This window comes from Orbicella faveolata, unplaced genomic scaffold, assembly GCF_042242905.1.
Source record: "Orbicella faveolata isolate gen_17 unplaced genomic scaffold, um_ofav_v1 contig_27, whole genome shotgun sequence".
Lineage (NCBI taxonomy): Eukaryota > Metazoa > Cnidaria > Anthozoa > Scleractinia > Merulinidae > Orbicella > Orbicella faveolata.
The window spans coordinates 1927501-1940378 of NW_028301555.1; the positions used below are offsets into that span (position 1 = coordinate 1927501).

General features: G+C 38.5%; 1 protein-coding gene across 1 annotated transcript in view; it reads right to left on the minus strand.

The window, feature by feature from the left end:
- The window catches only part of LOC110044534 (zinc finger CCCH domain-containing protein 14-like), a 31646-nt gene that overhangs the window by 3668 nt on the left and 15100 nt on the right, over window positions 1-12878 (minus strand). The window contains exons 5-13 of the mRNA XM_089297182.1: window positions 12651-12821; window positions 10531-10672; window positions 9089-9491; window positions 8791-8963; window positions 7495-7745; window positions 6308-6416; window positions 2655-2723; window positions 595-674; window positions 1-42 (exon numbers count right to left, since the gene is read on the minus strand). The exon at window positions 1-42 is cut by the window's left edge and continues 80 nt beyond it. Coding sequence (XP_089153308.1) covers window positions 1-42; window positions 595-674; window positions 2655-2723; window positions 6308-6416; window positions 7495-7745; window positions 8791-8963; window positions 9089-9491; window positions 10531-10672; window positions 12651-12821 — 1440 coding nt within the window. The remainder of the gene's footprint in view (window positions 43-594; window positions 675-2654; window positions 2724-6307; window positions 6417-7494; window positions 7746-8790; window positions 8964-9088; window positions 9492-10530; window positions 10673-12650; window positions 12822-12878) is intronic.

The following is a 12878-nucleotide window of genomic DNA, read 5'->3' on the forward strand; positions in this document are numbered from 1 at the left end:
GGGCTGGAGGGATCAGGACACTTGGTGATGGAAACATGAAGGCTGACAAGATGAAGAAAAAAACATGAATTGGAATATGAGCAAACATTAATCACAGGAGCTAGCAAGTAGTCCTCCCTATGGCAACAACAACAACAACGTCCTTATTTTCCCACAACAAATATGAATATTTCACATTTGTAGTACATTTTAATTTATTTATATGTGGCATGTTAAAGATAAGGTGACTATTATTGTAATCCTGGAGGTAAAATGAACCATCAGGTTTTTGAGTTAGCCTCCAGCCTAGTTATGTCTGATTGAAGGACAGGAGAGATGAAGGAAGAATTTTCAGAAACCATTATCAAACTTAAACACATCCGCACAATCAAACCAAGATTTTTCTGGTCCTGGTTTTTATTTTTCTCAAGAGCTTGGTACTGTACTGTACATTAAATTTTTAGTCACTTCTGACTGATGATGTATAGGCTCTGGAGACAAGATTGCAAGGTTGCACCTTTGTGTTATTGACTGGTTTGTGCAGAGCTATGCAGTCAAAAAACTGTTCAGGAATCACCTAAAATCTCACAGCCTAACCTCAGCAATGTGTCATACCTGATACTGGAGCTGCTACAGGGGAGGTCTGGAGCTTGTTTTTTAACTTGTGTGTATAGGGACAGACTGAATTGGTGCATCTGAAAAATTAAGGAAGTCAAAAACTTCTTGATACAGTGAAACCTGTATTAAGCGGACCCCATGTTAAGCGGACACCCTCTATTAAGTGGACACCAACTGATGCGCCAAAATTTTCTTCCCACATTTACTGTAAAATAAACCTGCATTCAGTGGACACCTCTGTTAAGCGGATGGGGACACCAAAATTAAGCCATTTTGTTGCACAAAACCAGCAATAAGCAGACACTTCAAGGGCTTTTTAATTCTAAAGGTTCAGCCGAGACTCATTTGACATTGTTCAGCGATATCATTTCAATGCTAAGTAGATTATTCCAGATTGATGCATTGATTGACTGGACATTACACTATGCTAGTCTTTGACCTTACACCGTGTTACACTGTGTTACAAGAGACAGTGTTTCCGCCAGACCGCGCCATTGCGGGAATCCCACGTTGCAATCAGAGATGGCCCCCAGAAAAACGAAAAAAGAGCCAATTTGGTCCTTTTCTTTTACAAGGCTGCACGCTTAACACAGGCATAGTATTTTAAAAGCCATCCCAGGTCTCCAAATTGCGACCGATACGGTGGCCAATGCAATTACCATTTCATCTTTGGCAACCAAAACTTCTAGCTCAGTCGCCATTGCGGCGACTACATTTCTGTGCGTTGACGATCAACAACGCTTATTTTGTCACACAATATGTCCTTCTAGAAAATTATATTGAAAGATCTTTCCTTCTAAAACATGCAACATAAGAAAAGAAGTCAATCCATCCGTTTCCTTCGCTGTATTCTCTCACAGCGGAAAACTTCCAAATGGCTGACCGTGCTTAAAATCGCCCTATAACGCATTGCAAACCCTTGATCATTGACTACGTCATGTATGCTTATGGATTGTTCTCTTGTAATTTACGGATCCTTTATACTAGTATCTGATTCAAAAGAAACTCTTTAGGTAGAAACACTTCAAAGAGCACTTACAACCAATTTTTGTCATAGATCCTAATAAACTGCTTTATTTTCCTCCGTACTCTAATACATTTTTTCCTCCCCTTTCCTAAAAAATTGGCCCCTAAAAAATATCTTCAGGGGCCACTTTGGCCCTCAAGTAAAATTTTTTGGCTGAAACACTGAAGAGAGTTAATGATTACCTATTATTGCACAACATATTAGAACCTGTATTAAGTGGACACTCGTGAGGGTCCCAAGGGTGTCCACTTAATACAGGTTTCACTGTCCATGTATTTACTAAAATTTCAAATAACAAAATTTATACTAATAATTAGTATAAATTTAAATGCAATTCAATTGAAATATGCTTCCCAATTTGAATGCATTCAACACAGTTTATCTATTAACTTTGTTTCAACCGGAACACACGTAGGCTTGATTTCCAATGATGTCTTGGGTCAGGTTCCCAAAGGACCTCTCCTGTCCAAGAAGTGAGTTGGGGGGGGGGGGGAGGGGGGAGTGGTGGTGGTGGTGAGGAGGAGAAGGAACGAACAGTGGCTGGTAATCAAGCCAAGAAAAATAAGGGGATCTGGGGCATCTGGGGCATCAGGGGGAGGGCTACCCAGTTCTTACTACAGTATCAGCCAATAAAAACCTTGCACTCCTTGACTCATACTGTTCATATTTTTTATAAACCCTGACCACTAACAGAGATGTAAGTAAAGGCTGCTCATCACCTAATTTCATTGGCTGAAAGAGAGCTCATCACCAGCTGAAAACTCGCTAGAACAAAAAAACTTGGGGTAATTCTGAACATGTTTGGGCCTGAAAAGCTGGCTGAGCTTCTATAAAATGAGCCTGCTTAATGTTTTTCTAGCTACATTCCTGATCTAAACTACTTGAAAACATACCCTGTCCAATCACATTTACTTATATATAGCTGATGAAGGGAACCTGTGAAGTGCCACCATTCTCAGATCAAGTTATAAAAATTGGAACTAACTACATCAATTACATCACAGAGTGAATTGTACTTAAATCTCCCTACCTTCCATCAAATTTACAAGATGGGTGAATAAACCTACAGCTGTCTCCAAATCTACAATTGGGAAATGATCTGAAAATAAACACAGCCACTATTACCATTTAAATTAAGATTTCATTCAGAAAACGTTAAGCTGTTTGGGTTCCCATGAAACAAAGGCCATTAGGAATGATCAAAGTGTGGTAATTATTGTACCAAGAAGGAAATTATTAATATCACATTTTATCTGAGACATGTAATTACTCAGAGCGTGTTCCAACTATGTTGTATTGACAGTGCTCTAAATATGCGACACCAAAGTAAAGCAATGCCTTTTAGAAGTCATTTGGGACATTTGGGGCCCTCCCCTTCCCAATCCTCTTTTTCTCTTCCATGCAAAGCTTTCAAAGCTCCTCTTATGGTCCAGTTTTGAGTTAACTAAGAGTGCGGAAAGACTGTAGATGCATCTGAATAGAGTTAGTCTCTATCTAATTGAAGCATCATACTCACAAATACCAGTACGAGCATGAACTATTGACAACTCAATAGACGGACCTCAAACAAACCAACTTAATTTGACTAACATGGATGGCTTGAAACTTACTAGAACCGATTAATAACTACTGACAAACTCTACATGAGTCTTACAGCCAATACCATCATGGCTAAACTGACCAATCACTTTCAACAGACCAGACTGTCTTATAACACCAGCAACTGACAAACACTATTCACTTGACTCTGAAGATGACTTCCACTCAGGTTGTTGAAACATCAGTCACCAACAACAGTTCTCCTCTGAACTACCCTCACTGAGACATCACACTATCCAAACAGCTCTGTGTAATGTTTCGTCTTAAACTTCATCACTTTTGTGCCAGTATACTGTGAATAATGGGGACTAGCACTTACACGAGTCTTTACTAAGCAGTCTTGGATAACTCGAAACTGGACTAAGTGATACACTATTCCCTTTAATCCATTTTAGTAGCCTTAACCTTGTGTAATAAAGAGTAATTTGAGCCACTGAAATGCACAGTTCACCAAACAAACAGGGAATGGTACACCTGTGCCTGAGCTAGTGCACACAAAACCCAGACCAGTAAGAAACAATTGAATGGCTTGGTGCAAGACTGACGTAAGTGACTTTTTCGGGTGAAAAATGATTTTTTTGTTCAAAAGCGCCCGAATTTTTGCGTGTCGTCTTCAATTGAGTAGAAGAGCATAGCCCCGTATATTTTTTTAGCTGGTTTGCGCTTTGTCTTCGGAAAAAAAGAAAGAAACATTAGGACAACGGTGACTTCAAAACAATAATACAGGGCTGCAAAACGAAATGGATGAACATGGGCCTTAGAGAAAGATGAGCCTATAGCTTGACAGTTACAGTAAAGGTAACATAACCCCACGGCTAGCGTTAGACCTAAAAGCAAACGCTAACCCTTGGCCTAGGTTTAGCATTTAGTGTTAGGGTTACCGTTTTAGTGCTAGGGTTTAGGGTTAAGGCTAGGGCTAGGGCTAGGGTTAGGGCTAGGGTTAGGGCTAGGGCTAGGGCTAGGGCTAGGGCTAGAGCTAGGGCTAGGGCAGGGCTAGAGCTAGGGCTAGGGCTAGGGCTAGGGCTAGGGTTTAGGGTTAAGGCTAGGGCTGGGGTTAGGGCTAGGGTTTAGGGCTAGGGCTAGGGCTAGGGCTAGGGCTTAGGGTTAGAGTCTCTAAACACTTTGTGGTAGGGTTAGTTCTATTTTGGTTCTAGCCTAGGGAAAATAATAAAACAAGAAAACGCTTCATTTCATAAACACAGCATGCATGATCGGGAATCTAAATAAAGTCAACGACCAGTGTCTATTAGCGGTGGTTACCTATCTTCTGAGAGTGAAACGTTTTGCCATCAGTGAAAACATGAAACTCGTTTAGAACAAAAAAGAGTTCGGTTTGCATTCTTTCGAAAAAAAAAAAGTGAAAATCACTAGCGAAATGCGACATTTCATAGGTGCTACTGCGATGATGTAAAACGTTTTGAAATGCAATGTGCTATAACAGCGATGCTTGCCATTACTTTGACTGCGTGACGAACAACAAATACCTTATAAAACATATTTCGTGAAACGTTTTGCAATCAGTGAAAACATGAAACTCCTTAAGAACTAAAAAGAGTTTGCTTTGCATTCTTTCAAAAAAAAAAAAAAGTGAAAATCACTGGCGAAATGCGGCATTTCATAGGTGCTACTGCGATGTAAAACGTTTTGAAATTCAATGAGCTATAACAGCGCAGCTTGCCATTACTTTGACTGCGTGACGAACAACAAATACCTTATAAAACATATTTCGTGAAATGTTGCCACAAGGAATTAACGCTTGACATTCGAAGAGAGACGATTTTTCCGAATTACAGTACTTGAACGGCTGAGTCAATCTGAAATTGCTCCGTCTCTGCGATAATTAAATACCCTGTATATTTGTGAAAACACTGAACTGAATCTAAGCGGGAAAACCGAAAACAAACGGAAAATATATAGCAAAAGGAATGGCATATTTAAAGACAAAAGACTTACACTGTTGTCTCTTTCTCTCGCCATCTTCTAACCTCACAAACGAATCATTCCATTGGGATTCCATGATAATAAAGGCAAGCGATCGAAAGCCGCTAGTCCATAATATGATTGGCGTTTGTTTGCCCCAGTTCCCAAAAGGTCAACTGTCACACTGTAACACAACAATGGTCAACAATCGCGACTTTGGATCAATCATTTCTCTTACATGAAAACATTGGCCATTTATTCCTGGAAAGAATCGGGGCTTAGGGCTATTTTTGTCTAAATGAAGTAATACATTACTTTTCTCAGTGAAAAAAATCTTTTCCGTCGATTCTGTTTCAATTAATATTCGGTTGGCTGAGCGAAATGTAAGTTTGTCACGTTTTCCATTGCCGACTGAGATCGACTGACAAGACCTATCGAGATGCATTAAAGATTATTATGGGATATCCCTGAGCAACTTCAACACGGCAAGGCCTACGGGCCGACTAAACAGATTTTTTTAGAGTCTAAAAGCACTTCTTTATTTCCAAACGTTCTGCACAGCAACATTTGGCAAATGGGCCACTTCTCGCCATCGACTCATTTTTTGGCATGAGAAGTGCTTTCAAACTCCTCGCCTGGCTTCAGTGTGCCTTCGACCGCTTAGCGATCTTGGAACAGCAACACATCTCGCTTCTTTGAGATATGCTAGTGACTTACGGGTTTCCAGACTTAATGAAGTCCTTTCACCGCCAGGCGGGCGCAAATATGAGTCAAATAAGCGGACTTCATGCAACAGGTGAGGTTTCAACTTGTCTGATCGAAAGCTTGACGTTGTCTTGCGCGCCAAAATAATGCAAACGCAAGCTTACGTCACAACGTAGTTGAAGAAATTCATTTCCAGATCCCGTCTTTGAGCGAGTAAACTTTCCACTTTGTTTTGTACACCAGGCGAAAAAAACAAGGAATACAAGCACAGGGCAATGTTTTCCTATTACGTTGGAGACCACATGCAAAAATTTGGGCGCTTTTGAACGAAAAAATCATTTTTCACCCGAAAAAGTCACTTACGTCAGTCTTGCACTAAGCCATTCAATTGTGCAGTATATTGAAAACAGAGCATTAAGGACGAATAATCTATTAACATTCAAGGTCACGAGAAGTCACCTGCAAGTTACTGTGGGGTGGTAGAAAGGACAGTCATCTCCATTCTTGCAGTCTGGCCAAAATTTACATTTTTCTGCTTGCTTGCTTTTACTTTGAGAGGAATCTTCATCTAAAAATAGACCACAATTAACGTAATGACTAAGGACGCACAGTGGCCTAATGGTTGGCATACTGAACTCAGCATCTAACGGTTAAGTTCCAGCAACACTCCCACAGGGCTAAGGAAAAATTGAATTCTAGCTTGCTCTTTGGGCAAGTACGTTTCAGATTTTGCTTGCCCTGAGCAGGTTCAGTTTGCTTTCGTTTTTGATTTAGTCAGCAGAGGACATACCTGAACCCTACTTGCCTAGCAAAAAATCTACTGGACGACACTTTTTTTGAGCCCTGCTCACAGACAAAACTGTCAAGAAATATGCACTAATTTCAGTGACCACAACGATGGAAACAGATGAAGCTTCTCTCCATCCTCTACCCCTGTGTAATCAATGTTGTTTGTGGTTGTTATTCGTGGTTGTTGCTTGTCAGTTGTGTAAAGGAGTATCAGAAAAATCAATGCTGGAAAATCCCAAAACCAATCCCAAACAAGTTACACAAAATCTTGATAGAGAGTACAGGGATGGACTTTCAGGAAAAAACCTTGGTGCCAGCTAGCTCATAAGTTTTCAAATTTAGTCGCCAGCAAAAGTATTTCTGCTGTGAAAAACGTGAAAAGTTAGTCACCACTGGAAAAGCATTGGTAATATTGGCGACCCCAGCGGTCACAACATCCAGCTCTGGAGTAACATGTATATCATTGGTATGGATTTTAACAGAAACTCTCGTACAACTCAGAAAGAACTGAATGTGTGAGTAGAGATACATATACAGGTGTACACATGCATGTCCCCTCAAGCTGGTGGTGTTATTACATGTATTCCTGACACAAGCTATGTTTAAAGATGTGTGCAGTCCGGTTGTCCGGGACAAGTAGATTTTCTTACCGGGTGCAAGTAAATTTACATTCTCATTTGTCCACTGGGCAAGGGCTCAGGTATGTTGTTGGTCAACTAAATTAATAAAGAGCAAACTAAGAGTTGATCTGGGCAAGCAAACTTTGACAGCTACCTGTCCGAAGGGCAAGCTGGAGTTCAAGTTTTTTTCGAACCCCGTGACTGCATGTACAATGCATCTGGTTTAAATCAACTCACCATCAGGAGCAGCTTCCAGATCAAATGTTATCTGTTTGATGGCTGGTTTTTCAGGCATAGCCACCTCTATTGTTGGCTTAACCTCTTCAGTTACATCCGTGGTATCAATCTCTTCATAATCATCTACTTCTGCATTCTTCTTTGATTTCTTCTTCTTCTTTTCCTTCTTGACCTGTACGTCGTATTTGTCTTCCATGTCGCTGTCCACTCCATCCAGTGTCACAATGAACTTTGGACTTGCTGGTTTCTCTCTGCATTCAGGGCAAGTGATAATAATTAATAATCAAATGTTAAATATAGTTCATGTGGAGATATGGTGCCCTTGTGATTAGTGCGTTCAACTCCGGATCAAGCGGTCTGCGTTTGGGCCCTGGCCAGGGACACTGTGTTGGTTCTTGGGCAAGACACTTTACTTTCACAATGCTTCTCTCCACCCAGGTGTACAAATGGGTGTGGGCAAATTTAATGCTGGGGGGGGGGGGGGGTAACCCTGCGATGGACTAGCATCCCATCCTAGTCACTTCACGCTACAGAAAACCGAGATAAGCTCTGGCTTAATGGGCCACTTGGCTTGTAAACAGACTTTACCCACCAATAGTTCATACAATTAATATTTTTATAAATGATTTATTTTTCCACTAAAATAGTTTTCATATACAGCTGTCTTGATCTTGGTTTGAAATGCTATAATCCACACTGAATTTTATTTTGTGTGGCTCTTAGTCACTTTCTTCAAAAAGGTCAAACTTTGCTTGGTGAAATTGAAGTCTCCACCATTATTTGAAGTCCAGCTACAATAAACATGAACAGTCTAGTATTTTACATTGAATTAATTTTATCTTGTGGATTTAAATTTTTAATTGATTCTTAGTTTCACAAACAAGATTGATTCATATTAAAACAACAATGTATGTGAAAGAAAACAAAATAATTTAAGCAAATTTTAAACCAAAACAAAGTTCAAAAACTTATCAATAATTTATAAAGGAAATACAAAAGAACTGAATGTTTAATGAGTGTCTTTAAATCTGATAAAGACACGGCTAAACTTTGCAGCCTATTTTCTCCAGAAAAATAATAATAAACCCAAGGATTATTCTAGAAATGAGTAGATCTACCACATATGATTTTGAAGCTGTTCAAAAAAACTTGCAGCATGTGTTTTTATCAGGTTTACCACACTCGGCAACACCTCATGTGTTAAATCCGATAAAACACTGATGCTTGTTTTTTAAACATTACTTAAACAACATGGTATACTTGTATTATATGTGTTATCATTTTGTGTACACATACTTCTTAGATTTCACAGCTCGCCGCTTTTTCCTCTTCTTTCTACGCTCTTCATCTGAATCTTCCCCTCCAGCTTGGCTGTCGGCAAAGGCGACAATTCTGGTATCGCTCACAGCAGGTTCAGAACCATACTCCAGTGTCTCAGTCTCAGAGACATGAAGCTCAATAACTGGTTCCTGAAAGAGTAATTAAATCTACAAGTAAATAACTCAATTCTCTCAACTTGTGCTGTGAGAAATGTAACAAGCACGTGAGGAGAATTTGTCAGTTGATGCTAGGACTTGAAGGCTTAATAACACACCTCTGGTTGTTGGGCATCAGCCAGCTCTTTGTGTTCTTCAACTACTTCTTTCCTTTCCCCTTTTTCTCTGTCACTTTGGACATGGGTTCCATCCAGCTCTGTTGATTCTCCCTCTATTTCCTTGTCACTGTCTTCTCCTACTTCCTCGTCTTCATGTTCTACATGCACTTCTGCTTCCTTCATTTGAAAAAACTGTTTTTGTAATTCTCTATGCTGCTGTAGCAACAACTCCTTCTGTTGCTGCTTTTCCTCATAACTATGAGATCTTATTGGTGATGGCGGCGAGGTTGGGTCATACTTCAGACTTGATGAAAGCACTGGTTTGTTGACAGAGAGGTGTGCCTCAGTCACAGCTTTCTTAATGAGATTGCCAGAAGCTTGCTTAGAGACTGGAAGAGTAGGTCTAATCGTATAAAGCAAATGAATATCAAAATGTAACTACTTGTATGTTCTTTGTAACAAGTAAGGAAGTAACTTATATTTTAAACTATAGCATATTAAAACACAATTAAAACTGTATTTACAACAGGCCAATACAAATTACAATATTAATACAATGTTAATAATATTGTTAGCAATGCCTGGGATTTTGCAGACATCACTTTTCTGTTTGATACAAAGGGAATAGTCAATGTCTGTGTGCAGGTTATCGTGGTATGTACAGTAAACCTATACTTCAAAGATTTTTTGTGATTGTAACTCAATGCCCTTATAAAATATTTCAATAAATTAATTCCTAAAGTTCTGTTAGTGCACTGTACATCGCTAAGAATTCATAGTTATGTACAAAGGTTTGCTTTTGTTATTATTTAGTTATTAGTTTAGTTATTAAGTGATTACCAGAGATGCTACAAAAAGCTAAGTAGGATCATCAACAACCCAAGTCAGCTTTAGTGGATAGCTACATCCCTGGATTAAAAGTCAAAGTGATAATATTATTGTAGTATCTACAGTAACATGCATACCGGTAATAGGGAGTTTATTAAGTAACTACAATGCTGATGCCGACTACAATGTTGATTAAAAAAGGAATTTATATCTTAACTACGAATCTCACAATACTCTAAAATCATTTTATCTTAGTTTGTTTCTCTACATCAAAACTATCTCAAAACTGAATATGGAACACAGCATAAAATTTAAAACAAAAATTTTAAAAATTATCCATCATGGTTCACATTCTCCACACAACACAGAGTTTGGTCATTTCACGATGTTGTTTTTCAGGACGGCAAAGAAATGTACCAAGAATTGTACAATCCTCATGTAACACACATGCACAGCCATTGTAGCCACTTTGTATTGCTTGCTTTTGTTTAGAGATGGTATCCTTGACATTGGCATTGTGGTTTTCTTAAACTCTCTAATGCTACAAAGTGACTTTCGTCATTATTTTTCAACATAACAGGCCCTTTAACATTATGTTTAAGTGATCAACTCACTTTCTGTCCTTCACTTTCACAATACTGTGAAGATTTGTCCCTCGAGAGTCTTCTTCATCAGATGATGAGTGCTTTCTTTTTCGTGCAGAGCCTTTTGACGTCAAGCCAACAGTCTTAACAACATTGCTGCTTGACTTTTGTTCTAGACGTATTAAAAACATAATTTTTTTGTTGACATTTTAACGCGAATATTATACCATTACAGCTATATTACCCACCCTACAGACAAAATCCATCATGAACAGTCACACAAACAGACCTTGTAAGACCTACAAGAAAAATTGCCATGGGCTGGCCTCCAAAAAGCCATCAGTTTTTCATTCACATGTACATGTTGTGTGACTCTACAATTTAACAGTTTATGCAAAATTCTTGAACCCAGCCAAACTAAAATACATGTGTAGCAACTACATGTACAAATAGAATTAAAAAATAATACTATGGTACAAATATACTTTTATTCAATCCCACTGCATGGAAGTAGAGGACAAATAATGTGCAAAATGATTTCAAATAAATCTACATGTAAATAAAAATGTACTTCAGGATATAAAGTTCATTTACACTTGGGAGACCATTTCATAGTTGTTGCAGCCTGTTATTCTATACGACTACACAAAACTGCCAACAATTGTTCAACCTTGGGGTTTTGGAAAAGAAATCACTGGGTAATAGATCTTGAGTTACACATTTTAGTGTTTAGTACAACAGTGAAATTTTTGTTCTCCTCACATTTATGCTGACTCAGCCCATGAGTAAAAACACATGCAGTGATACTACACTCTTAAATGTCAGAAAGATACACAGCATATTTTTTGTCCACTCTGCCTAGTAGTAGGTCTGGAGTAAATGCACAATTTAATACTGAGAGACAAGTACAAATATGTCACTGTACAAAACCAGTTAAACTAGCTTCACGTAGTTGTAATGCTCTCAATTGTCCTGACTGAGCATACAGTAAAACAAAGGTTAAAGCTTACATGTACATGTAGTTTTCAGGAGTAAATGTTGAATAATAAGTCTTTTAGTGCACATTTTCGTGTATACTTGTACAGTTTAGTATTGCGAGACATTTTCACTTGCCATTTGAGTCTTTCGAGTCACTGCACAGGCTCAACAAGACTACAGAACGATTTGTTAAGATATGTAAGAGGATATTACTTGACCGTGCAGTAGTATATGAAATTTCTCTTCTCATGTTGAAAAATATTTCACAAGTGAGCGCAGTGAACAAGTGAAACATTCTATGAGGTATTCTATGAAATATTCATGAAATTTCCATGTAATGTTATATGTATTATATAGATGTAAACACCAATGAATACCAAACCATTTCAGTTTTGCTAGAAAGGCGTGATTTACTATGTAACCTTATAGTTCACCACTAAATTTTCTCCGATTCTTATTGGTTTAAACTGATCACGTGATGCAATAGTGTTCATCCGCGGAGAGACACTATCAACCCATAGTGCCCGTCCGAGGAAAATACCCGGATGGATAGTACTCGTCCATGAAAATATTTATGTCAACAAGCGGGCTTATAGAAAATAAACAATTGAATTTATAATGAGAGGGGTTTTTGTGTTTTCTTTCCCAAATTTTACGTTTGGCTTTCACGGCTTTCATCTAAAAAAGTTGAAAATAATTCAATATGATTTTTGAACTGGCACGCAGAAGAAAATTTAGTGGTGAACAATAAAGACAATAGAGTGTTTATGTCTCGGAACCATCAATCTGATAGTTGCCCCTTGGAAATTTGATGTTCTTAAAACTAGTATATTTGCCCTCGAAGCTTCACTTCTCGGGCAAATATTTGTTTTAAGAACATCAAATTTCCGCGGGGCAACAATCAGCCGATAGTTCCTCAACAGAAACACTCTATTGTTTAAATAGCAACAGTGATCTTTTCATGAGCGAAGATATCATGCTTTCGCATGAGAGCTCACCCAGTATTTCATTGGTGCTTACATAATAAACAGCAATACAACATGCTCAAATGTCAAATAAGATACATTGTACTGGACAACAGTATATTCTAGCTGTACTAAGATGAAATTTAAAGGTTAACTTGTTCATGTACAGATGCACAGTAAATTCAAAAACTGTCATTGTAAACTCACTCTCTGTCTTCTCAGAAGACTTGTAACCTTGACTTATTTGCTCTTCTCTTGCTTCTGTTCTATGAGGGCTCCTTCGTCTCTCTTTTCTCTCCCTAATTTTAACAGTTTCTGTCTTTATTGTTTGCAGTGGTATAGATTCCTTTGCCAATATACTTGACTGCTCAGTATTTTCTGCCAAAATGAAATTAAATACAGGTCAACATGCGAGTCAATGCGGGACTGGTGATA